This window comes from Vitis vinifera, chromosome 4, assembly GCF_030704535.1.
Source record: "Vitis vinifera cultivar Pinot Noir 40024 chromosome 4, ASM3070453v1".
In the NCBI taxonomy this organism is placed as follows: Eukaryota; Viridiplantae; Streptophyta; class Magnoliopsida; order Vitales; family Vitaceae; genus Vitis; species Vitis vinifera.
This window is the reverse complement of record NC_081808.1, coordinates 24359606-24386485: the sequence shown is the minus strand read 5'-3', so window position 1 is coordinate 24386485 and position 26880 is coordinate 24359606. Positions and strand designations below refer to the sequence as shown.

Below are 26880 nucleotides of genomic sequence, written 5' to 3'. Positions count from 1 at the left end.
AAATGCTTTAAATCAACATAAATTCTCGAAGACAATTCTTCAGTAAATCTATCATCCCATTAACCCTCAAGATCTGACAAAAATATCTAAAAAATTCTTGGAAGGATTTAAAATTTTTTCATTAAGTGATAATTATATTTTTGGAAGTTACACATATTAATGGTAATATCCTCCACATACGATAATCAATGGGTGATTACTTATGGAAATTTGTTATTTCCCATGATCAGAACTAAGAATCCATGGGGCTCCCTCATCACCAAGCACCGGAGAAAAATCCTATAAATACGGTAAATTTTAACTCTGTTCATCATCATTTCCATGGATTCTCTCTTCTGTCCCATTCTTCTTTCTCTTCTCTTTCTTTCCACTTCCTCCGCCGCAGTCCGTCAAGGTGCGCCGCATTTCACCCAACAAGCCACCTCTCCTAAGCCCCAGATCCAACAGGCCTGTAAGGCCACGCGTTTCCCAGAAACATGTGAGGCCTTTCTCCGAGGATCGGGTCATGTCCCTCCGAACCCCAGTCCCGTCCAAATCATCCAATCCGCCATCTGGGTCTCTTCAGAAAATCTCAAAACAGCGCAGTCGATGGTGAAGTCGATCCTGGACTCGTCCGCAGGGAACAAGAACAGGACGACGGCGGCGAAGAACTGCCTGGAGGACTTGCATAACTCCGAGTACCGAATCTCATCGACGGCGAAGGCTCTGCCACTTGGGAGGATCAAGGATGCGAGGGCCTGGATGAGCTCCGCCCTAGTCCACCAGTACAGTTGTTGGTCAGCCCTCAAGTACGCCAACGACACCCAGCAGGTGAACAGCACGATGTCGTTTTTGAACTCCACCCTCATTGTGATGACCAGCAATGGCCTAAGCATGATGGCTTCTTACGACATCTTCGGGAACGAAACCGGGTCCTGGAGACCCCCCAAAACGGAGCGCGACGGCTTCTGGGAGGCCTCCGGTGGCGACCAATCCAAGTTGGGGTTCAAACGCGGAGTTCCGACGGGTCTGAAGCCAAACGCGACGGTGTGTAAGGGAGGCGACGGGTGTTACAAGACGGTGCAGGAAGCGGTGAATGCGGCACCGGACAACGACAGTAGCCGGAAGTTTGTGATTAGGATCCAGGAAGGGGTCTACGAGGAAACGGTCAGGGTGCCGTTGGAGAAAAAGAACGTGGTGTTCCTGGGAGATGGTATGGGCAAAACGGTAATTACGGGCTCTTTGAATGTGGGCCAACCTGGAATTTCCACCTACAACTCTGCAACCGTCGGTAAGTTGTGGTGGTGGCATGACATGCAGTGATGCGAGACGAAACAGCCATAAAATTATTTAATTCGTGATGCAATAAAATTATTTTTTGAAGATATTAATATTAATTTTGTTAGTATTTAATCACAATGATGTTTTTTTTTTAATTATTATTATTATTATGGTTTTATAGGGGTTGCGGGCGATGGGTTCATGGCGAGTGGGCTCACAATGGAGAACACGGCCGGCCCTGATGAACACCAAGCCGTAGCTTTCAGATCAGACAGCGATTTATCGGTAATCGAAAACTGCGAATTCATAAGCAATCAAGACACCCTCTACGTTTACTCCCTTCGCCAGTTCTACAAGTCATGCCGCATCCAAGGCAACGTGGACTTCATCTTCGGCAACTCCGCTTCAATCTTCCACGACTGCCTCATCCTGGTCAGCCCCAGGCCACTCGATCCCGAGAAAGGCGAAACAAATGCTGTGACAGCCCATGGAAGAACGGACCCTGCTCAGACCACAGGCCTGGTTTTCCAAAACTGTGTGGTAAATGGCACCGAGGAGTACATGAAATTGTACCATAGCAACCCCACGGTACACAAGAACTTCTTGGGGCGGCCATGGAAGGAGTATTCCAGGACTGTTTTCATACATTGTAACTTGGAAGTTCTTATTACACCGCCAGGGTGGATGCCATGGAGTGGGGATTTTGCATTAGCGACACTTTATTATGGGGAATTTGAGAATAGGGGACTGGGTGCTAATTTATCTTCAAGAGTGGAATGGAGTAGCCGAATTCCGGCTAAGCATGTTGGCACGTATTCGTTGAAGAATTTCATTCAAGGTGATGAGTGGATTCCACATATTCTTGATGATGAGGCCACTGCAATTAATCACTGATTTCGTCAGTTGTTCCTTCCCCTTTACCCTTTGGGATTTTGCTTGCAAGCTTAGGAGTTTAGCGTGGATCTCCTGACAACTAGTCATTCCCCCATAATGCCCATCATTGATTATTTTTCATGCTTCAAGGAGAATTTCAATGAGCCCGGAAGCTACTTTAGTAATCATTTCTTTCAACTTCTTCTCCCAACTTTGGAAATCTAATCTTTTTATCCTTTTTTCCATTTTATTCTTTTTAACCAATTAAATCTAAAGTAAATAACAACGGATTCTTAGACTTCAGCAACAATTTTGAGGCTAGGGGTATTTGTTTTTTTAACTTTTGTTGAAAGTAATTTGTTTTCGAAATTTAATTAATTTGTTTTTCTTTTTTTTATGACTTATTATAAACTTTTTACTGAATAAAAAAAACTAAAATATTTAATTTTTTCTAAATAAAAAAATAATATATTGGTTTTTCTTTACTTTTTAATACTTAATAAAAATAAAATACTATAAAAACAAACAACTTAATATTTAACACTAACATTAAGTTTCTATTTAGAATTAAATAAAAAAACAAACACCACCTAAAATAGCTTATCTCTACATGTATTTTATTTTAAATTACTTAATATATATATATTTAAACAACTTCATTCTATACTTTATTTGATTTTCCTCTTATACTTTATAATATTGCATATTAATATTCAGGTCAAGTGAAAAATATGTCTTCCTTAAACTCTAAAGCAACATTGATGGAATATACATATCCTATCATATTATCTCCAATGACACATGATATTTGAATATATTATATTTAATGGAAATGATATGGTACGATATCTAATAAGATATGTTATATCATTCTTATATTTAATTTATAAAATGAAGAAAAAAAGAAAATAAAAAATATTATATTTCAATATTTGATATTTATTTAAAATCTTTATAAAATCTCTATTAAGCCTATTGATATTTAGAAATTGTTCAATAATTTAAAATTTAATAAATAATTTTATATTATATTATTCAATATATATACATAAATATTTTTTTTAGTTCTTCCTACCATTAATTTATTTTTTTAATCAAATCTTTTTATTTTACAAAATAAGTAATATTAAAAAAATAAAATTAATAATAATAATTTTTTTAAAGTTAACATATATAGAATACATATAAAAATAAATAAATAATATATCTTACCATTTATCCTATAATCAAACATAAAATAGAATAAATGATAGGATGACTTATCCAAATTTCGGATATGATATTTTATTTGCTCTTTTGTCATATATCATATCATATATTCACTCATCCAAATAATCCCCAACCATCTCCATAGAAAAGTAAGATTAAGTGACTAATGAGAAGAAGGTACGATGATGAGTTTTAAACAAATGATATGAATGATGGTTAGGGGATGATGAAAAGAAAAAGAGGGGAAAAAAATACCAAAGTTTACAATTTAGGCAGCATGGAAGGGCTTAAATTCAGCCTCCCCCATTGTTTTTATTCTTTAAATGTTGTTTAGATAATCTTCAATTATTTATCAATTAATTAATCTTAAAGTAAGAAAGTTATAAGAATATTCACAGATAATTTTATTTCCATGTTATCCCATAAAGATCCTTAAAAATATTCTAAATCCCAAATCATTAAAAAATCTTATTAAAAATTAATATTATTTTCTTAAATTATTTCCTCAATTACTATAAAACACAATTTTTATTCCTAATTATTCTTGAAATGAGTCTCAATTATTATTAAAAAAAAATACCAAAATAACCCTTTAAATCCCTATTTTATTTTTATCAAAAGGAAATCTAAAGAAAATTTTCACTTTATTCCTGAAAAATATTCATAAGGAGACCCCTGAAATAATCCCTTTACCATTCTTAGAAAATTTTTAAAAAGACAAGCTTATTACTAAATAATTTTAGCAAAATTCCCTAAATTTCCATCTTTATTGAAAAAAAAATCCATTTTTCTCATAAGTTATTTAAACAAGATCTTTATGGAAGCCATTATTCTATACACAAATTTTATAAATAATCATTTTTTATTTACAAATTACTTTTACACAAAATTGTTTTATTCTTAATTTAAAAAAAAAAATCTTTATTTGAAATTAACAGTTAGTTTTTTAATTCCAAAATCTTAATAAAAATACAATTTTTTTTATCACTAAATATCCTATCATTTATTTTCTAATTATTTTTGGGACAATCTTAATTATTTATCATTTGAAGAGAACATGCCAAAAGCAAATATTTCATTCCTAATTTATTTTTTAAAAAAAATCCATTATTATTCATTTTTTAAAAAGTGCTACAAAGAATCACTTTTAAATACTTTTGGTATACTCCCAAATTTATTTTCAAAAAAGAAAAAAAAAATTGATGATAACCATTTCTTATCCCTAAATATTTCCACAAAAAAAAAATTCCTTACCAAAATTTTCTTTATTTTATTGGAAATCAGTCATTTCAAGGAAATTAGCCACTAATATAATACAAATCAGTCATTGATGTCAAGGAAATCAGCCATTGATCTCAAACTTGTTATTTCAAGTAAATAACAACGCATTCTTAGACTTCAGCAACAATTTTGATACTAAGGGTATTTGTTTTTTTGACTTTTTGCTAAAAATAATTTATTTTCAAAATTTATATAGTTTGGTTTTTCTATTTTTTTTTATAACTTATTATAAACTTGTTACTGAATAAAAAAGGTAAAATATTTAATTTTTTCTAAATAGAAAAAATAATATATTGGTTTTTCTTTACTTTTTAATAGTTAATAGAAATAAAATATTATAAAAATAAACAACCTAATATTTAACACTAACATTAAGTTTCTATTTGGAATTAAATAAAAAAAACAATGGCACATGATATTTGTATATATTATATTTAATGGAAATGATATGGTTCGATATCTAATAGGATATGTGTATATTTAATTTATAAAATTAATAAAAAAATGAAAAAAAAACTATTATAGTTCAATATTTGATATTTATTTAAAATCTTTATAAAATCTCTCTTAAGCCTATTGATATTTAGAAATTGTTCAATAATTTAAAATTTAATAAATAATTTTATATTATATTATTCAATATATATATATATAGATGTATTAATATTATTTAATAAATATTTCTTTTAGTTCTTTTGACCATTAATTTATTTTTTTAATCAAATCTTTTTATTTTACAAAATAAATAATATTAAAAAAATAAAATAAAAAATAATATTTTTTTTAAAGTTAACATATTATATATAGAATAGATATAAAAATAAATAAATAATATATCTTACCACTTATCATATAATCAAACATAAGATAGAATAAATGATAGAATGACTTATCCAAATTTCGGATATGATATTTTATCTGCTCTCTTGTCATATATCATAATATCATATATTCACTCATTCAAATAATCCCCAATCATTCCTCCAAAGAAAAGTAAGATTAAGTGACTAATGGAAAACGGAGAATTTCAATGAGCGCGGAAGCTACTTTGGTAATCATTTCTTTCAACTTCTTCTTAAGGGTTTAGTGAATTCCAAACTTTGGAAATCTAATCTTTTTATCCTTTTTCCATTTTATTTTTTTTAACCAATTAAATCTAAAGTAAATAACAACGCATTCTTAGACTTCAGCAACAATTTTGAGACTAGGGGTATTTTTTTTTTTGACTTTTTGCTTAAGAATTTAAATTGTTTGTTTTTCTATTTTTTTTATAATTTATTATAAATTTTTTACTGAATAAAAAACCAAAATATTTAGCTTTTTCTAAATAGAAAAAATAACATATTAGTTTTTCTTTACTTTTTAATACTTAATAAAAATAAAATACTATAAAAGCAAGCAACCTAATATTTAACACTAATATTAAATTTCTATTTAAAATTAAGTAAAAAAACAAACATCACCTAAAATAGCTTATCTTTACATGTATTTTTTTTTAAATTACTTAATATATATATTTAAATAACTTCATTCTATACTTTATTTGCTTTTCCTCTTAATACTTTATAATATTGCATATTAATATTCAGGTCAAGTGAAAAATATGTCTTCCTTAAACTCGAAGGCAACATTGATGGAATATACATATCCGATAATATTATCTCCAATGACATATGATATTTGTATATATTATATTTAATGGAAATGATATGGGATTATATCTAATAAGATATGTTATATTGTTCTTATATTTAATTTATAAAATGAAGAAAAAAAGAAAATAAAAAATATATTATATTTCAATATTTGATATTTATTTAAAATCTTTATAAAATCTCTCTTAAGCCTATTGATATTTAGAAATTGTTCAATAATTTAAAATTTAATAAATAATTTTATATTATATTATACAATATATATACGTGTATTAATATTATTTTATAAATATTTCTTTTAGTTCTTCTAACCATTAATTTATTTTTTTAATCAAATCTTTTTATTTTATAAAATAAATAATATTAAAAAAATAAAATAAAAAATAATAATTTTTTTAAAGTTAACATATTATACATAGAATACATATAAAAATAAATAAATAATATATCTTACCACTTATCCTATAATTAAACATAAGATAGAATAAATGATTGGATGACTTATCCAAATTTCAGATATGATATTTTATCTGCTCTCCAGTCATATATCATCTCATATATATTCACTCATCCAAATAATCCCCAATCATTCCTCCAAAGAAAAGTAAGATTAAGTGACTAATGAGAAGTTACGATGATGAGTTTTAAACAAATGATATGGATGATGGTTAGGGGATGATGAAAAGAGAAAGAGGGAAAAAAAATACCAAAGTTTACAATTTAGGCAGCATGGAAGGGCTTAAATTCAGCCTCCCCCATTGTTTTTATTCTTTAAATGTTGTTTAGATAATCTTCAATTATTTATCAATTAATTAATCTTAAAGTAAGAAAGCTATAAGAATATTCACAGATAATTTTATTTCCATGTTATCCCATAAAAATCCTTAAAAATATTCTTAATCCCAAATCATTAAAAAATCTTATTAAAAATTAATATTATTTTCTTAAATTATTTCCTCAATTACTATAAAACACAATTTGAAACAAAGTTATATTTAGAAAAGATCTTCATTAAATCATCATTTTTTTTCCTAATTATTCTTGAAATGAGTCTCAATTATTATAAAAAAAAAATACCAAAATAACCATTTAAATCCCTATTTTATTTTTATCAAAAGGAAATCTAAAGAAAATTTTCACTTTATTCCTGAAAAATATTCATAAGGAGACCCCTGAAATAATCCCTTTACCATTCTTAGAAATTTTTTAAAAAGACAAGCTTATTACTAAATAATTTTAGCAAAATTCCCTAAATTTCCATCTTTATTGGAAAAAAAAATCCATTTTTCTCCTAAGTTATTTAAACAAGATCTTTATGGAAGCCATTATTCTATACACAAATTTTATAAATAATCATTTTTTATTTACAAATTACTTTTACACAAAATTGTTTTATTCTTAATTTAAAAAAAAATCTTTATTTGAAATTACCATTTAGTTTTTTAATTCCAAAATCTTAATAAAAATACAATTTTTTTTATCACTAAATATCCTATCATTTATTTTCTAATTATTTTTGGGACAATCTTAATTATTAGAACATGCCAAAAGCAAATATTTCATTCCTAATTTATTTTATAAAAAAAATCCATTATTATTCATTTTTTAAAAAGTGCTACAAAGAATCACTTTTATTTTAAAAAGAAAAAAATTGATGATAACCATTTCTTATCCCTAAATATTTCCAAAAACAATTCCTTACCAAAATTTTCATTTTTTTACAAGATAATTCATTTTAAAAATCTGGTAAATAACCATTTTATCCTAAGTTATTTCCTAAAGTCCCAATGTATCAATTTTATACCCAAATATTTTCAGAAAAAGGAACTTTGGCGATGACAATTTTACTCCTAAAGATATTAGCACAAAAATTTTAGCCACTTATTTATCAATTTATTTCCTAAAACATTCTTCAGAAGAAAAACGTCTTCAACTATTAGGTGGCTGCTTGCTTGAATAATACCACCACTAGAGACTCTGTTAAAATTCTAACTTTATCAATCTAAGGTAAACACCTAATAGGGGGAGGGGGAGGGGGATGGATCGGGTGTTAGTTACTTTTTGCAAATTATAACAAATATTAACTATGATGAATGTAAAAAAATAAATAAACAATAATATAATATAACTATAAATAACAATTGCATATAAATAAGGAGAGTGATGAAAAGACAAATGTAAACCCAAGCTTCATAGTGATTTGGCCCAATGTCGACCTACATCCGCTTTCCTCTAAATAGCTTCAAACTCAAATTTGAGCTTCCCTTATATCAAAGCTTCCCAAACAAACCTTTAAGGTTTACAATTGGATTAACTAACTTCAATGAGCACTTACAATTTTCTTCCAGAGATGCCCCATTTTTTAACTCCCAAAGAGATACCCCATATTTAGCAAAGCCTAAGTGATACCTCACACTTAGATTAAAAAAAAAAAAGAATTTCTCAATACAAATTCTCGATTTTACAAATTTTTGCTTGAGGAAACAAAGAAAATTAGGATTGATTAGGTACACTAAGAATAAAATGCCAGTTTAAGCTTAATGCACTTAAAATACTTTCCTAAAACCCAAAAAATAATTGAATAATAGTTTTGAACTTTTCTCTATTTTATTGGAAATCAATCATTTCAAGGAAATTAGCCACTAATATAATACAAATCAGTCATTGATGTCAAGGAAATCAGCCATTGATCTCAAACTTGATTGATGAAATCATCTACTGATTTCCATCCTTGATTTCAAGGTTAATTAACTATCTTTGACTAGTTTAAGACCATTTTAGGAAGATTTTTATTTAGTCAACATAATTAGGTTGACAAATATTTATAGCACTGATTTAGAAAGTTAATGTTTTTTCTTTTCTTAGATTGTTTCTTCTATAAATACGTATACTCTATTGTGAAAAATGCAACAATAATTTTCAATCAGATTCTAAACTGATATGGTATCAGAGCCTTCATTGCTCATACATATACAACATTCATTGTTGTAACTTGTTCAATTTTTATTTTTATTTTCAAACCAGCCTTCACTGCTAGCTCTTTCATTCTTCCTACAGCATATATACACAAAAATCTTGTTCTCAGACACCTGTCTTGTTTTTTTTTTTTTTTTTTCCTTATCTCAATACCTCTATATTTGTATTCAACAAATATGTTGATGATCAATTCTCTACCTTAAATCCTACAAACAACCCTAGCAAAGTCTCAGAGGGCAACAAGCGCTTCCAAGCCAAGGCTCTTCTTTCCACCAATTCACTACTAAGGCTAGAAGAAATCCTCAAAATATTGAGGAACAACTTGATCTTTTATGCAAGATCACCAAAACAAATTAGGTGACCTTCAATACTTCCTATGAATTTGCTCAATTTGGAGTTCTTGGTATGTTCCTACTCTCAACCATTATTTTAAATTCAAGAGCCACTAATCTCATGACCAAATACTTGAACTATTTTATTTTTTATGAACCATGCTTGTTCTGATAATTAAAAGGTCCAAGTTGCTAATGGATCATTTCTTACTATTCATGGCAAAGGAAATGTCTATATATACACCAAATATTACTCTTTTTCTATTCCTCATGTGCCTAAAATGTTCTATAATTTATTGTCAATTCATAAAGTATTAAAAAAAGACAATTATGTGGTAATTTTCTATCCTAACTACTATGTTTTTCGTAACCAAATCTTGAGAAAGATGATTGGCAATGCTAAGAAAAGAAGAATGACCTTTACTATCTAGATACCGAGAAAAATGAGACACCTCAAGCCTATCAAATAAAGAGAGTTCAAAAAAAATGGAACCTTAGAAGACTATTGGTTGTTAAATGAAAAATTATGGCACCTTGGTTTCCATTACATGCAGAAATTATATCCAAGTCTATGTAATACTCTAGATTTTTCCAGACTTAAGAGTGAAATTTGTGAGTTGACTAAAAATCAAAGAGTGTCATATCTCATTAGTGGTAAAAAAAAAAGTGAAATTTTTTTCTTAGTTATACATATATTTCTGTTGCTAGATGGTTCCTTAGTCTCATTAATGACTTTAGTAGACTACTTGGGTCTATTTACTGAAGAACAAATTTGCAAGTATTGCCACAATTCAGAATTTCTTTTTAATGGTCTAAACATAATTTAACACCAAGATACATATAGTTAGATATGATAATATGATATTCTCTAACAAAATGAAATGGTAGAACGTATAAAAAAATAAATAATAATAATAACATCTTCTTAAGGTAACTCAAGCCTTAATGTTTGCCAAAAACATTTCAAAATATTTTTAAGGAAATGCAATTTTGACAACAACCTATCTTATCAATAGGATGCCTTCAAAGGTACTCAATTTTCAAACTCCCATTGGAACACCGAAAGAATGTTATCCTCACCTATCTTTATGCAGTTCTTTACCATTGAAAGTCTTTAGAGGTAGTGTCTTTGTTCATGTCCCTAACAAAGATAAATATAAGCTTGTCTTGAAGACCATTAAGTGCATTTTCCTCAGATATATTCTCCAATCCAAAAGGGGTACAAGTGTTACCATCCACCAACCAAAAGGAAATTTGCTACAATAGAAGTGAGGGTTTTTTTTTTTAACAACCACACTATACAAAGACTAATTAGAAGATCAATCATAGAATTGGTCAATCTCATTAGCAAGACCACTTTGGAGTACTTAAGAAAATAGAGAGAACTTGGAGAATTCCTTGGAGATCACTCATAATGATAGAAGTACAGTGGAGATACAAGTGTATACCAAAAGACTTCAGGATCAATCTAGGTTAGTGGAAAGCCCTAATTCTTCAAAGCAAAACCAATCATCAACTTCATATGAAGGTATGGTTTCTATACCCTAAATCCAATAGTAATCCTTCAAATCCTACTTTAATTTCTACTTCTCTCTTTGATATTGATCTTGATATTCCTATAATAATCCATAAGGGTATTAAGAGTTGTACCAAACATCCTTTGTCAAATTTTGTGTCTTATCATAAGATTGTAGGGACCTATAAGGCATTTTACCTCTGATATGAGTCAATTCTAAGAAATGTTGAAGCCCTTGCTAACCCGTAGTGGAAGAAAGCTATAGATGAGAATACGAATGCTCTAAAGACTTGGGATATTGTTGATTTACCCCAAGGAAAACGAACAGTAGAATGCAAATGAGTTTTTAAAATTAAATACAAAGTGGGTGGTTCTGTGGAGAGATATAAGGCGCAAATTAAATACAAACCTATGGTGTAGACTACCAAGAAACCTTTGCCCCTATGGAAAAGATGAACTCTATTGGAATTCTACTCTCTCTTATATCTAATTACAACTTGAACAATTTGACATCAAGAACACCTTCTTACATGAAAATCTAAAAGAATGTATCTACATAGACCTTTCATTCAATTTTGGAGAGAATAATGGAAGGAAATGCAAGCTAAAAAAAATCTCTACGTGACCTAAAACAATCACCTAGGGTATGGTTTAAAAGATTTGCTCAATCACTCTTGAAGTTTGGTTTCATCAAAGTCAAGTAGATCATACTCTTTTCTTTAGAAGATCTTCCATAGGGAAGTTGACTATACTAATCATCTATGTAGATGATATCATTATAATGGGTGATGATAGTGAGGAAATTGAAAAATTGAAGGTTTAGTTAGCTAAGGAATTCAAAATCAAGGATTTAGGTACTCTATGTTATTTTTTGGGAATTGAAGTGGCTAGGTAAAAAAAAAATAGACAAAGAACAAATGTTGATTCAAAATGGTCATATGGACGTGGAAGCATATACAAATGTTGATTAGGGTAGATCCATGACTGTCGAAAGATCCATCTCTTGTTATTGTACTCTTGTTAGAGGTAACTTAGTAACTTTGAGGAGTAAAAAGCAATTGTTAGTAGTCAGGTCAAGTGTAGAAGTTGAATATAGGGTCATAGCACTTTGAATATGTGAGCTAATATGGACAAAGAACTTTAAGGGAGTTGTAGATAAAATCAAAAGGTCTTATGAAGCTATATTGGTGATAACAAGGCAACCATAAGCATTGCCTATAACCCGATGTAGCATGATAAAACAAAACATATCGAGATAGACAAATACTTCATCAAAGAGAAAATTTCCAATGGAATGATTTGTGCTCCATTCATTTCTTCCAAGTTGCAACTAGCAAATGTCTTCACTAAAAAAGTTCTTAATCCAAGGTTCAACTCAATAATCAACAAGTTAGGAAAGAAGGATATTTTTTATCCAACTTGAGGGGGAGTGTTGAAAATTAGTCACTGATCTAGTACAAATCAGCCATTAATCTCAAGGAAATCAACCACTGATCTCACCCTTAATTAAGGAAAATCATCTATGGATTTTCACCATGATTCTAAGGGTTATTTAGTTATCTTTGACTAGTTTAAGACCATTTTAGGAAGTTTTTTATTTAGTCAACTTTGTAATTAGGCTAACAAATATTTATAGCACCGATTTAGGAAGTTTTTGTTTTTCTTTTCTTAGATTATTTCTTTTGTATAAATGTGTATACTTTACTATGAATAATGTAACAATTTTCAATTGGATTCTTAACCGATATGAAGTATAGAACCTTTATATAGGAAATGTCAACCTAGTTGTTAGCGAATAATGTTTGATTAAGTGAATAACATTTTAAAAAAAACCTTAAAAAAATTCATGAAAAGCTTCAGGTCCAAGGTAGTCTCCTAGGTTAGGTTGATCTTTTCATTGTCAAAAATATTTTCATCCAAATTATACAAGTTAAAATTAATTAAAAACTTATGGATGAATGTTTTGGTACTTAAAAAAAAATATAATGCTAATCATCTTACTTAAAATATTCTAATGATAAACTGGATAAACATTTTCTTAATGATTCTCAATTTTCTCTTTTGCTTCATATATCTTCTTTTTTGCTTCATAACACTTAAATATTTGTTAGGATGACCCTTAAAAGCATGATATGATGTAATAGATTTAGAATTCATTATTAATTTTATGATATTCCAGCTTCACTTTTATCTATCATTATTCCATGCATTATATTTTATAAGCATCCCTACTTAAACATCTTTTGTATTATACATAATTTGAGTGCGTTAGGATTTGTTTAGAAGATCAAAGTAATGGGTTCCTTACAAGTAGATGAATTGTTCACAATCAGTTTTTGGACTTAAGCAATCCATTTGAGGCTTTAATGCACCACCCCTTAATTGGAAGAATGGTTGGTCTTGGCTATTGGGATGGGGTTCCCATGATGAGTACACTAATATGTATGGTTACACATTTGACACAACCTGTGGTGAGTCATGATATAAGGATATCGGGTAGTCATGACTTCACTAAGTTGTTACATTATATCGTCTTTCAACTTTGAGAGAATATTGAGCTTATGTCAAAGTTAGCAGTGTCTTTGACCTACAAGTGAGATCCTAAAGTGATCATATATTCACTATAAATTGGGTCACTTTTGATAGAAGCCAATAACAATTAGTATTCTTAAGAGAGACACCATGATATCTCATAAACTTTGAAACAGTGTGTCCCCTTAGGTGATCCTAAGGATATGTGATTATAAAATCTATGAGCCAACTCCTTTAATGAAATTTTACATGTGCTCTTAGTGAGCTAGAGTATGTCATTTGATCACATAATAAGAAGATCTATGACTTAAGGATGATAGAGGTAATCTTGAATGGTTGATAACTTTCACTTTGTTAGATTACAAAATACCAGTTTATGAGGAGACTATATATAATGGATGCAAAGTCATCCTAACATATACAATGGTAGGTCACGAATCCAAGCACTTAGTGTCTTGTTGTAATATTCTCTATAATAGGATGCAAAGTCAATGTTAGAATTGGATTATGCGGAAGCTAGTATTGTTCTATGGGTTTCGGTGGTCCCCGTTAGAGTTCATATTCCTTGATGGCATGATTTATGAGGGTTGGATTGGTTTTTAGTTCACTTGTGTGCATAAGAGCGATTTGGTAATCAGGTGAGGTTACACAAGGGTAAGTAAACGGTATCTTTAGATTAGGTTAATTTATTAATTGGAACCTTGTTAGGTTAATTAACCAATTAGCAACCTTTTTGGGTTAGATTAAGTGATCCCAACCCAAGGTGGTTTTAAGTCACTTAAGTTTAGTAAGAAGCACTATATATACCTCTTAAGGGCTAAGGTCTTTTGTCTTCTTCCATTCCATTCTCTATAGGTCAAAGTGAGAACCTTAGCCTCCAACCCAAAGATCTCCACCATCTTTTTGCCTAGACTCAAGGAGAAGTCATCAGCTGGAAGGCTACTATGTTTACAAGATCTAATAAGTTATTAATACTATGACAACCTAATACTATGTTTACCATATCTATTAGGTTATTAATACTATAGCAACCTAATACTATTTCTCTCCTTTTTGTTATCAACGAAAAGTTGCAAGTAAGCATAATAATGGGATTTATTAATTGATCCTAAATGATGTCACAAAAATAGACAATAAGCATAGTTTCATTATTCATGAAAATATGTAAGATGAAATCATTTTTTTCATCTTCTCTTTTTTTTTTTTTCAGTTGAAAACATTTTCCAAGAGAAAATTTGCTCAATTAATGTAGAGCATTTTTCAATTTAAAGCATGATTTGGTAGAAAAATGTAAGAGAATAAGAGATTTTTCATTTAAAGCCTATCATTATTTCCCAAAATATGCAATTTCTAAACAAACTACAACACATAGCATGAATAACATTAAAACATGCAAGCACAAGATCATTTTATTTCACCTAATTAAGGTTTTCATAGATAATGGCTTCTTAATCTAAACCATTGGCTAGCAATTATATAAATTTCATCAAAATGATTTTTCTTTGTATCACCATAATTCAAAGTATTATGAATTTTGTCTAATGAAAAATTTTAATTCAATAAGATGATAAGACAAACATAGGTTTTCAATTGGTTTAAGTGACTTGAGTCCATCTTAGGTGTAGATCACTTAATTTAGCACACTTGGGTCCTAATTGATTAATTAACTCTATTGGATTCCAATTAATTAATTAGTTCAATCCAAAGAGACCATTCACAAGCTTTTCTGCAACCTTGCGTGTTTTCCAACATGTATTATGCACACATGTGAATATGAGCTCAAGTAACGACCATTGGGACCCATAGGAAAATACTGACTTCCACAAAATTCAATTCCAAAGTTAACTCAACATTCTATAATAGAGAGTCAACTATATTCTAATATCCTATGATATTAGATTGAGATAGAAAATTTAGGCTTGTGACTTGTTAATGATGGCTTGCAAACTCCTCATAAACTAGTATTCATAATCTAATAAAGTAAATATTATATACCTCTCTGATTATATCTACCATCCTTAAGTCTCAAATTCTCATGTTATGTGATCAATTGACATATTTTAACTCTTTAATAACATATGTCAAATTCAACTAAATGAATTATTGCGATTATAGATTTCATGATCACATGTCCTCAGGATTATCCAAAGGAATATACTACCTCAAACCCATGAAATATCATGATGTCTATCTTGAAAAAACCTATTGCCACCTACCTTAATCAACAATGACCCCGCTTAAGCTTATATTCTTTGCTACAACAAAGTCTTGAGGTTTTATGGAGAATTAATCATTTATATGCATAAGGGTATTTATGTAAAAATGCAAGATTACACAAGATTTTATGATTGATTATTTTTTGTTGGTTTATTGATTAATTTAGATTCTATTAAAGCTAATTAATTAATTAGTGCATGTGAACTAGATTAAGTTACTCAAACCCTAGTTAGGTTAAAGCCACTTAAACCTACAAGTCTATATAAACCCTTTTAAGGGTTTAAGGTTGCACACTTAACCATTCAATCGGTAGCCTTCCACAAAGTCTCCATCTTTCTCCCTCAAGGTGTATAACCACTCTACACAAGTGTCAAGATTCAAAGAATGAGTATCAAAGGTAAAAAATTGTAGCGCCTAAATTTTAGTTTTATCATTTTATTGCTTCAGTTACAATTAGATATAGTATCCCTAGGTTGTTAGATAGCATACACATATGATCCAGAGGTTTTCCTAACAATGAAGACGGTTCTTTTCGTTTCTTTTCTTGTTCACCATGATATGAATGCTCCTTTGTCCCATTATTTCATATGATGGGCCACAATTCATGCCTGACTGGCAACGAACTCAGCAGTGATTGCAGTGATGTCCTAATCATAAAGGCATTGCGGAGAGGTGTACGAGTAATCGAGCTTGATATATGGCCAAATTCCACAAAAGAAGATGTACATGTTCTTCATGGACGTTGTGCAACTTAATTATGTTCAATTTTTATTCGGTCATAGTAATGAATCATTTGCATAATGCCTTTGTTGTACCGCAAGATAGAGTATGAAAAATTGTTCATAAAAAATTAAGTATTAAAAAAGTTTTATTATTATAAAATTTTAAACTTTGTAAGGTGATTTCTAAATATATAAGCCATTGTCATTTTATATGAAAATTTCTATTTTGAAGAAAATCAAAATAAATTTTTATCCCTCTTCTCATATTCATTTTGCCTTCAATCATTCAAATTAAAATCCTAGCGTGTACTCCAAGCCCTCCATATGGTTACAGTGTCCATCCAATGAGCCTCTGATTTACTTGGAAATGATCAAAGTACACGCTTTAAGTTGGAAAGCGATGAGAGGATGCAAGATGGGAAAGCATTGACTTGGGTCTTTCCCCCTGTGAGACCTCACTCTTCTGAGTCAGAGAGAGAGCGGGAGGGAGAGAGGTGCGGTGGTGCAGGTATGAGGCACAACATACAGACCTGGTGGTAAGTGGCTTGGCTTTACCTGCTTTACATTCCACGCCCAATTAATGCTACCAACCACAGAATCAACCACTGCTATCTTAACAACCGTGAGAGGCCACCCGTGACTTCCATTCCTCCCAATCTCTTCTTCTCTAATATTCTCTACAATCCAAACCCCATTTCCACTATCATCATGCACTTCAGAAACCCTATAAAACCCCACTCCTCTAAAGTCCTTATCCTCTCCGTGGCTTCTATCCTCCTTCTCGCTCTTCTCTCCTTCCTCCTCTTCTTCTCCCTCTCCTCCGCCTCTCACCACCATAGCCCTCGCCACTCCCCCCCGCATTTCCCCCAACCCATCACCCCCAGGCCCTCCACCGCCTCTGTTCCTCCCCAGATCCACCAGGCCTGCGCCGCTACGCGTTACCCAGAAACCTGCGACGCCTCTCTGATCGCATCCAATCGGGTCCCTCCCGACCCCAAGCCCATCGATGTCATCCTATCAGCCTTATGGGTCTCCTTGGAGAATCTCAAGACGGCGCAGTCCATGGTGAAGGACATCCTGGACGCATCCGCAGGGAACCAGAATCGGACGACGGCGGCGAAGAACTGCCTGGAGGTGTTGCATAACTCCGAGTACCGGATCTTATCGACAATGGAGGCTCTGCCACATGGGAAGATCAAGGACGCGAGGACCTGGATGAGCGCGGCTCTACTATACCAGTACGCTTGCTGGTCAGCGTTGACGTTCGTCAACGACACTCAACAGGTGAACAAAACGATATCGTTTTTAGATTCCCTCCTTGGGCTAAGCAGCAACGGTCTAAGCATGATGGCATCTTACGATATTTTCGGGAACGACATCGGGTCCTGGAGGCCCCCCAAAACAGAGCGGGACGGCTTCTGGGAGCCTTCCGGGTCGAGCGAAGGATCCGGATTAGGGTTCAAAGGCGGAGTTCCGACTGGTCTTCGACCAGACGCCATGGTGTGCAAGGGCGGCAACGGGTGCTACAAGACGGTGCAGGAAGCGGTGGACGCCGCGCCGGCTAAAGCCGGAGATCGAAAGTTCGTGATTCGGATCCGAGAAGGGGTCTATGAGGAGACGGTTCGGGTGCCGTTGGAAAAAAAGAACGTGGTGTTTTTGGGAGATGGGATGGGTAAAACGGTAATTACGGGATCGTTGAATGTGGGCCAGCCTGGAATTTCCACCTACAACACAGCGACTGTCGGTAAGTCGTAAGTTGTTTGTGTGATATTAATTGGACGGTGACTGCTTGAATTTCCGAAGTTGAGTCTTTTCTGATTTGAGCCAATGAAATCTGGACACGTATGGTATCCATTAATCAAATGTAGAAGTAGGAACACTATATTTTAGCCCAACTATGATAGAGAAAGCGTGTGATATTTAATTATTATTACATAGTAATAGGTTATTTTATTATTAAAATCCTGAAGGGTCTGAAATTATAGGACGTTAGTTGGTTTGAAACTTACGTATGGGAATTCACGAGTAGGACCCACACTATAGTGCTGACACGTGAGACAACATGCACGCTGTTTTCTTTGTTTCCTTGCTCCTAACTCCTAAGGCGTTGTGGGTCATATTGATTAACTGTTGATCATGGCACAGGTGTAAGTGGTGATGGGTTCATGGCTAGTGGTCTCACATTCCAAAACACAGCCGGTCCTGACGCCCACCAAGCTGTAGCTTTCAGATCAGGTAGCGATTTATCAGTGATTGAGAACTGTGAATTCTTAGGCAATCAAGACACTCTCTACGCTGAATCCCTTCGCCAGTTCTACAAATCATGCAACATCCAAGGCAACGTGGACTTCATCTTTGGCAACTCCGCTTCAATCTTCCAAGACTGCCTCATCCTAATCCGCCCCAGGCAACTCAACCCAGAAAACGGGGAGAACAACGCTGTAACAGCACATAGTCGAACAGACCCTGCCCAAACCACAGGCTTTGTTTTCCAAAATTGTGTGGTCAATGGCACCGACGACTACATGAAGTTGTACTACAGCAACCCTAAAGTACACAAGAACTTCTTGGGGAGGCCATGGAAGGAGTTTTCAAGGACTGTTTTTATCCAGTGTTTGTTGGAGGCTCTTGTGACACCACAAGGGTGGCTGCCATGGAGTGGTGACTTTGCATTAGAAACACTTTATTATGGGGAATTCAACAATTCTGGATTGGGAGCTAATTTGTCTGCAAGAGTAACATGGAGTAGCCAGATTCCTGCTCAGCACATAAACATGTACTCGGTACAGAATTTCATTCAAGGTAATGAGTGGATTCCTACAACTTCTTGATTAGTAACACCGGCCACATTTGTAGAAATAGATTCATCTGAGAGGGAGGTTTAGATCCCTTCACAGAGATAGAAGCTTTTAGTCCATGTTGTACTCAAACTATTAATAGAGGAGAGAAATTTCAAAGTTTCTGCCACGTATATCTTTTCTTCCTTTTAGGGTTTTACTTCCCTTCCAAGTGTTAACATGCATTTTTTAATGAATAATACTTGTCTTGCTTAAACAGAGTGGATATAGTCCATTTCATTCCCACACCATGACCATGACTCAATTATTTTTTATATCTGAAGTTGAACAGTATGATATGTATACACTGGTTCATGTAGCAGTCACGTTTCCACATCTATGTCCTTTAGGACGCTTTTCAAGTTGAAAAAATTTGTAGCATGCTTTATCATTTGGACTTTATGTTATAAAGTTCTACTTTTCTTCATTACTTTGAAATCTATGATGTAGCGATTCTTAGTAGCCTGCCATTACGGTCTCCATACATGGTTTGGTTGAATGTGTGGCACAGTCACTGTTGAAGCAACATGTTTTTGCTTTAATGGCCATTCATACAGCTGATCAGTATATGCTTTTCTCCCAATAAATTGTGACCAAAACTTAAAGTCATGAAAAAATCGCTTTCACTCAACAAACTTACGGCCACGCTATCAAAGGGGAATGGCGACTTTGCTAATGACTTTGACTCGCAGACACGATACTATGTTAATGATTTATGAATAGCATGAAGTTATTAAATCAATTTTGAATTTCTCTAATGACAACACTTTCATGAATCTTCTTGTTCAATGTAGATGTTTGAATGATTCATGAATCTCAAACTTGCTTCTTTGCCAACAAATACCAACTGATTTTGACAATGTGAGCTCAATAGGGATTCATTTATGACTAATTCGATCATTTGTAACAACTCTAAATAGGGTATTTTGATTATAAATGTAAAAACAGATGAACGAATGCTTTGTAATTGCTTTGATTTATTCATATATATATAAATGACCTTATAGTCATGATCAAGCGTGACTGTGTCCACATCACAACCTATAGTGGCAGCCATCCACTGGCCGTAGCACATGTCTAACACTATGCTGTTAGCATTTCTATTTCTACACGCTTATGGTTGCTGTTATGATTAGTCGCAAACATACAAAGCCTTTAGTCGTGAAAAGAATGCGATAGTGGCCACAACTTTAGATCATCAAGTCACACTAGCTACTACATGCGGCCGTAGCTAAGGGATGTAGCCATCTTCTAGTGTGAGTGGCATTGATGCCTAAGTAAGCAAGGTAAGTCCAAGTTCTAGCATTGTCCATGTTTTCTCTTTTACAAGGGAAATTGTATTTTATAATGTGAGAAAACTCTAGTAACAAATTTTGGTGCTGGGTGACCTAGCCTCTTATGTCATAGTTCAAACCAGTAAGAAATTGAATTATCATAATAAAACACAAATTCTAAAGAGTGATTGCTACATTATTTATTCGAATAAATAAAATGCTCCAAACATCCTCAACAGTATCAAAACTGACAAGTTGTAGGAGAAAACCAAGACTCATGCAAGCAAAAAGCCAAGACATCAGAAGTTGATCCTGACTTTGATGGGGCAATATTAAAGGTTGAATTCATCAAATCGAGTCTCAAAAAATGAAACCTTCCCTTTTATAACCCTTAATCCTACAACCTACTTGATGCTTCCATAAGAAAAATTATTTTCCTTCAATTTTACTATAATTAGTTGATTCAATGGATTTGCTACGAATTGTAGTAGCAGTTGAAATCGAAGATGAAGACTCTCCTATCATTGCTTGGGTCACTAAACTTGCCGTAACAATTAAAGTCAGCTTAATCGACCTCCCTTCTTCAATTTAACATTGTGCTAGCAAAAAGGCTAGAGAAGGAATTCCAAAATATGGCCTTGGAGTCATCAAAAAGTAAAACAGGAAGATGACGTTTGTTTTTTGACTGAATAGAAAAAGTTAAAATATTTTAGTTTCTTTATTCAGTTAAAAGTAACTTGTTGATATCAATCAATATAATTAAACTGAACTTATTGATAACCAATTTATTTTAGTTATGTTAGATGATGTCAACAGACTATTTTTAGTTGAATAAAAAAAATCAAATATTTTAGATTTTTCTATTCAATCAAAAAACAAATACCACCTAAATATGACTCCAAATCCAAAGCAAAAGAGACTTTAATTTCTTCAATTGTTTTTTTTTAACATTCAAAGAAAAAAAAGGTCATATTCTCAAATACTTCAAAATAGAATTTTTATAAGAAGCAATATTTTCTAGGTTTTTATATTAAGTTTTTTTCAAAGCATATATTTTTCAACAAAATTAGTCAAAAAAGCATAAAAGTTTTATCAAGTTTGAAAAAGAGTTTTTGATTTTTCAAAAGTCAATCCAACAAACAAGACTCTGTATTTATCTTGGTCTTACTTTTGATACCTACTTTGGTTTTGAGGAGCAACTTTTATTATTCAAGAAACTCCACTGATAATGAACATTTCTCTCTCTAAACTCATTCACCGTGATTGATTCTTAGAAAGTACTAAAAAAATATTTAAAAAATTATTTTCTCATATGATCTTATAAAAACAATAGCAAAAAAAAAAAATCAAATATAATTAAAACTGATTAAAAATTTATACGTTTTTAAATTATTTAATTCTTATAATAAAAAAATTTAAAACAAATAAATAATTTATTAACTTTATATATATATATATATTCACTTTCCTCGGCATTTTATTTTTAATTTTTATTTTCTTTTGCTTATATTTTCCTAGTAACCAAACATATCTCTTCATCTATTCTAGTGAGTTGTAAGTCTAGTAGGCTGGTGTTCTTTTTTTTAAAAAAAAAAAATACTTATAACGCATATAGCAAATCACACTATTTTATTTATATTACAATTAAATACAATATCACTTACCTTAGTGTGCTTTCCACTGTATGCCACCGACTCACTTGATTGTCTCTACAACTTCAGATATCCAAGATTCCGTAGTGGTTTAGTTCTTGTTCCAAACTATACCGGCCAATTTCATTCCAATTCCTAGACAAATTACATTAGCTGCAACTTGCATTATCTTAATTTTAATTGCTCTCTTCTCATATTCATTTTGCCTTCACTCACTCAGATTAAAATCCAAGTAGCGTAGACTCCAAGCCTTCCATATGGTGGTTACAGTATGATCGAACGAGCCTCTGATTTACCTGAAAATGACCAAAATACGCGCATTAAGTTGGAAAGCGATGAAAGGAGAAAAGATGGGAAAGCATTGACAAAGTCAATTAAAAGGGCGGGTTTATGGTTCTCTGGAAAACAGCCTCTGTCCCCTAATTGTTGGGTCTTTCCCTTTGTGAGTTCTGAGTCAGGGAGAGGGAGGGAGGGAGGGAGGGAGGGAGGGAGGGAGGTAGGTGGTGCAGGTATGAGGCACAACCCAAAATACAGACCTAGTGGTAAGTGGCTTGGTTTTATCTGCTTTACATTCCACGCCTAGTCAATGCTGCCAATAACAGAATCACCGATTTCTATCTTCACACCCGTGAGAAGCCACCCGTGACTTCCATTCCTCCTAGTCTCTTCTTCTCTAATATTCGCTACAATCCAAACCCCATTTCCACTATCATCATGCACTCCAGAAAGCCTATAAAGCCCCACTCCTTCTCTAAATTCCTTATCCTCTCCATGGCTTCTCTCTTCCTTCTCGCTCTTCTCTCCCTCTTCCTCTTCTTCTCCCTCTCCTCCGCCTCTCACCACCATAGCCCTCGCCACTCCCTCCCGCATTTCCCCCAACCCATCACCCCCCAGCCCTCCACCGCCTCTGTTCCTCCCCAGATCCACCAGGCCTGCGCCGCTACGCGTTACCCAGAAACCTGCGAGGCCTCTCTGATCGCTTCCGATCGGGTCCCTCCCGATCCCAAGCCCATCGATGTCATCCAATCAGCCTTATGGGTCTCCTTGGAGAATCTCAAGACGGCGCAGTCCATGGTAAAGGACATCCTGGACGCATCCGCACGGAACCTGAATCGGACGACGGCGGCGAAGAACTGCCTGGAGGTGTTGCATAACTCCGAGTACCGGATCTCATCGACGATGGAGGCTCTGCCACATGGGAAGATCAAGGACGCGAGGGCCTGGGTGAGCGCGGCTCTACTATACCAGTACGATTGCTGGTCGGCTTTGAAGTACGCCAACGACACTCAACAGGTGAACAAAACGATGTCGTTTTTAGACTCCCTTCTTGGGCTGAGCAGCAACGGTCTAAGCATGATGGCATCTTACGATATTTTCGGGAACGACATCGGGTCCTGGAGGCCCCCCAAAACGGAGCGAGACGGCTTCTGGGAGCCTTCCGGGTTGGGCGAAGAATCCGGATTGGGGGTCAAAGGTGGAGTTCCGACTGGTCTTCCGCCGGACGCCACCGTGTGCAAGGACGGAAACGGGTGCTACAAGACGGTGCAGGAAGCGGTGGACGCCGCGCCGGCTAACGCCGGTGACCGGAAGTTCGTGATTCGGATTCGAGAAGGGGTCTATGAGGAGACGGTTCGGGTGCCGTTGGAAAAAAAGAACGTGGTGTTTTTGGGAGATGGGATGGGTAAAACGGTAATTACGGGATCGTTGAATGTGGGCCAGCCTGGAATTTCCACCTACAACACAGCCACTGTCGGTAAGTCGTAAGTTGTTTGGGTGATATTAATCGACTACTTGAATTTCCGATGGTCTTTTCTGATTTTAGCCAATGGCATCTAGCCACGTAGGGTAGGCAGTAATCAAATGTAGAAGTAGGAACACTATATGTCGCAGAAAGCGTATGATATTTATTTATTATTCATAGTAATAGGTTATTTTAGTTATTATTAAAATTGTGCTGAATGATAGGACGTTAGTTGGTTTGAAACTTACGTATGGGAATTCACGAGTAGGACCCACACTATGGTGCTGACACGTGAGCCAACATGCACGCTGTTTTCTTTGTTTCCTTGCTCCTAACTCCTAAGGCGTTGTTGGTCCTATTGATCAATCGAATGGTGTTTGATCATGGCACAGGTGTGAGTGGTGATGGGTTCATGGCCAGTGGTCTCACATTCCAAAACACAGCCGGTCCTGATGCCCACCAAGCTGTAGCTTTCAGATCAGGTAGCGATTTATCAGTGATTGAGAACTGTGAATTCTTAGGCAATCAAGACACTCTCTACGCTCACTCCCTTCGCCAGTTCTACAAATCATGCAACATCCAAGGCAACGTGGACTTCATCTTTGGCAACTCCGCTTCAATCTTCCAAGACTGCCTCATCCTAATCCGCCCCAGGCAACTCAAACCAGAAAAAGGGGAGAACAACGCTGTGACAGCACATGGTAGAACAGACCCTGCCCAAACCACAGGCTTTGTTTTCCAAAATTGTGTGGTCAATGGCACCGACGACTACATGAAGTTGTACTACAGCAACCCTAAAGTACACAAGAACTTCTTGGGGAGGCCATGGAAGGAGTTTTCAAGGACTGTTTTTATCCGGTGCTTCTTGGAGCCTCTTGTCACACCACAAGGGTGGCTGCCATGGAGTGGTGACTTTGCATTAAAAACACTTTATTATGGGGAATTCAACAATTCTGGATTGGGAGCTAGTTTGTCTGCAAGAGTAACATGGAGTAGCCAGATTCCTGCTCAGCACTTAAACACGTATTCAGTACAGAATTTCATTCAAGGTAATGGGTGGATTCCTACAACTTCTTGATTAGTAACATCGGCTACATTTGTAGAAATAGATTATCTGAGAGGGAGGTTTAGATCCCTTCATAGTGATAGAAGCTTTTAGTCCATGTTGTACTCAAACTATTAATAGAGGAGAGAAATTTCAAAGTTTCTGCCACGTATATCTTTTCTTCCTTCTAGGGTTTTACTTCCCTTCCAAGTGATAACATGCATTTTTTAATGAATAAGGCTTGTCTTGCTTAAACAGAGTGGATATAGTCCATTTCATTCCCACACCATGACTGTGACTCAATTATTTTTGACGTCTGAAGTTGAACATTACGGTATGTATACACTGGTTCATGTAGCAGTCATGTTTCCACATCTATGTCCTTTGGGACGCTTTTTAAGTGAAAATTTTTGCAGAAGAAATGATTTTCACATGCTTTATCATTGAGACTTCATGTTAAAAAGTTCTACTTTTCTTCATCACTTTGAAATCTATGGTGTAGCGATACTTAGTCCCTTGCCATAACGGTCTCCATACAAGGTTTGGTTGAATGTGTGGCACAGTCACTGTTGAAGCAACAAGTTTTTGCTTTAATGGCCGTTCATACAGCTCAGTATATGCTTTTCTCCCAAGAAATTGTGACCAAAACTTAAGCCATGAAAAAATCACTTTCACTCAGCAAACTTACAGCCATATTATCAAAGGGGAATGGCGACTTTGCCAATGACTTTGGCGGACATAATACTATGCTTGTGTGGAAAACAGGGGAGTTGCATAATTTGAGCGGGTCATGTGGTGACAGATTTCCATAGACTCAAAAGTATCATTATCTCTTGACTTTGTCCTTGAAGACTTGTAGAGCGAGTTGGAAAGGAGGTGACCTTCAAAGTGTTACAGGGTGCCTCTGTTCGAGATGAATGGTTCAGGCATTTTGCCAGTTCACATACACTGCCCCTCAAGGGGCCATCTAAGGTTGTGTTGCTGAAGGGCAACTTTGGCTTTTACTGCTATATGATTGTGCTTAGAAAAGGCCAAAGACATTGTCATACTTTATTCAACGATATAATTCTCACTTTCACATGAGGCTATGCGAGTAAAAGAAGATTAGGCCTCTCTGTCTCTGGCTGTCACGAGGCAGTAAATGTCAAATTTGATTTTGATGTACAAGGCCTTTTTTTGTTCAGATGTTCCCCGACTTTCTTATTCTTGGAGCCTAGTTGCAGTGGTTTTCTCTTCCTAGATACAATTGCCTGATACAGAACACTGATCAAATGTCTAAAGCTTGTATTCTAGCAAGAGAAGATCATTCTTCTTACACTGTATTTTGTCTAGATTTCTTGAAAGTTCTTTCTTAAGGACCACTCTGTCCTGTGTAAATATTGTTTACTTTAGACTCAATAAGCCTCACAACTTTAAAAAATGTTTGTACAATCAAGAGAAGTCTTCTAGGAATAGTGTTAAGAACTCCTTCAAGTACAATGTTTTTGTTGTGTCCCATTGGATTATGAGGGCAGTCCAACATCAGGGCAGTCCAACATTGAGGTCGAGAATTGGTTTTGATACAATTGTATAATGACCCACTCCATCCTATATAGATATTATCTTTTGGATTCAATAGACCCTCAAAATTAATACAGTTAAAAAAGTCTACTACATAAATATAATACTAGTAACTTCTTCCCTGAACCATATGAGATACCACAGCTTCACATAAAAAATTCTAGAAACCAAATCCTATGCCAGAACATCATAGTGGCA

At 34.0% G+C, this 26880-nt stretch overlaps 3 protein-coding genes and 1 long non-coding RNA gene across 4 annotated transcripts; 3 read left to right on the top strand and 1 right to left on the bottom strand.

Annotated features, from left to right (window-relative positions):
- Window positions 1–223: 223 nt before the first annotated feature.
- LOC100259136 (probable pectinesterase/pectinesterase inhibitor 51) lies at window positions 224–2318 on the top strand. Its single transcript, XM_002275156.4, has 2 exons — window positions 224–1270; window positions 1442–2318. The coding sequence occupies exons 1-2, from the start codon at window positions 322–324 to the stop codon at window positions 2152–2154; spliced, it is 1662 nt and encodes a 553-aa protein (XP_002275192.1). The 5' UTR covers window positions 224–321; the 3' UTR covers window positions 2155–2318.
- A 14622-nt stretch (window positions 2319–16940) lies between these two features.
- On the top strand, window positions 16941–19544 carry LOC100254006 (probable pectinesterase/pectinesterase inhibitor 51). Its single transcript, XM_002275182.5, has 2 exons — window positions 16941–18317; window positions 18719–19544. The coding sequence occupies exons 1-2, from the start codon at window positions 17282–17284 to the stop codon at window positions 19402–19404; spliced, it is 1722 nt and encodes a 573-aa protein (XP_002275218.1). The 5' UTR covers window positions 16941–17281; the 3' UTR covers window positions 19405–19544.
- Window positions 19545–22296: 2752 nt separating this feature from the next.
- Window positions 22297–22987, bottom strand: LOC109122507 (uncharacterized). Its single transcript, XR_002029934.2, has 2 exons — window positions 22873–22987; window positions 22297–22632 (listed from the first exon to the last, which is right to left on the bottom strand). It is a non-coding gene; the product is annotated as an uncharacterized LOC109122507 (long non-coding RNA).
- Window positions 22714–25294, top strand: LOC100257530 (probable pectinesterase/pectinesterase inhibitor 51). The gene is made up of 2 exons (XM_010651086.3): window positions 22714–24089; window positions 24470–25294. Exons 1-2 carry the CDS (start codon window positions 23051–23053, stop codon window positions 25153–25155), a joined length of 1725 nt encoding a protein of 574 aa, XP_010649388.1. The 5' UTR covers window positions 22714–23050; the 3' UTR covers window positions 25156–25294.
- The last annotated feature ends 1586 nt before the right edge of the window (window positions 25295–26880 follow it).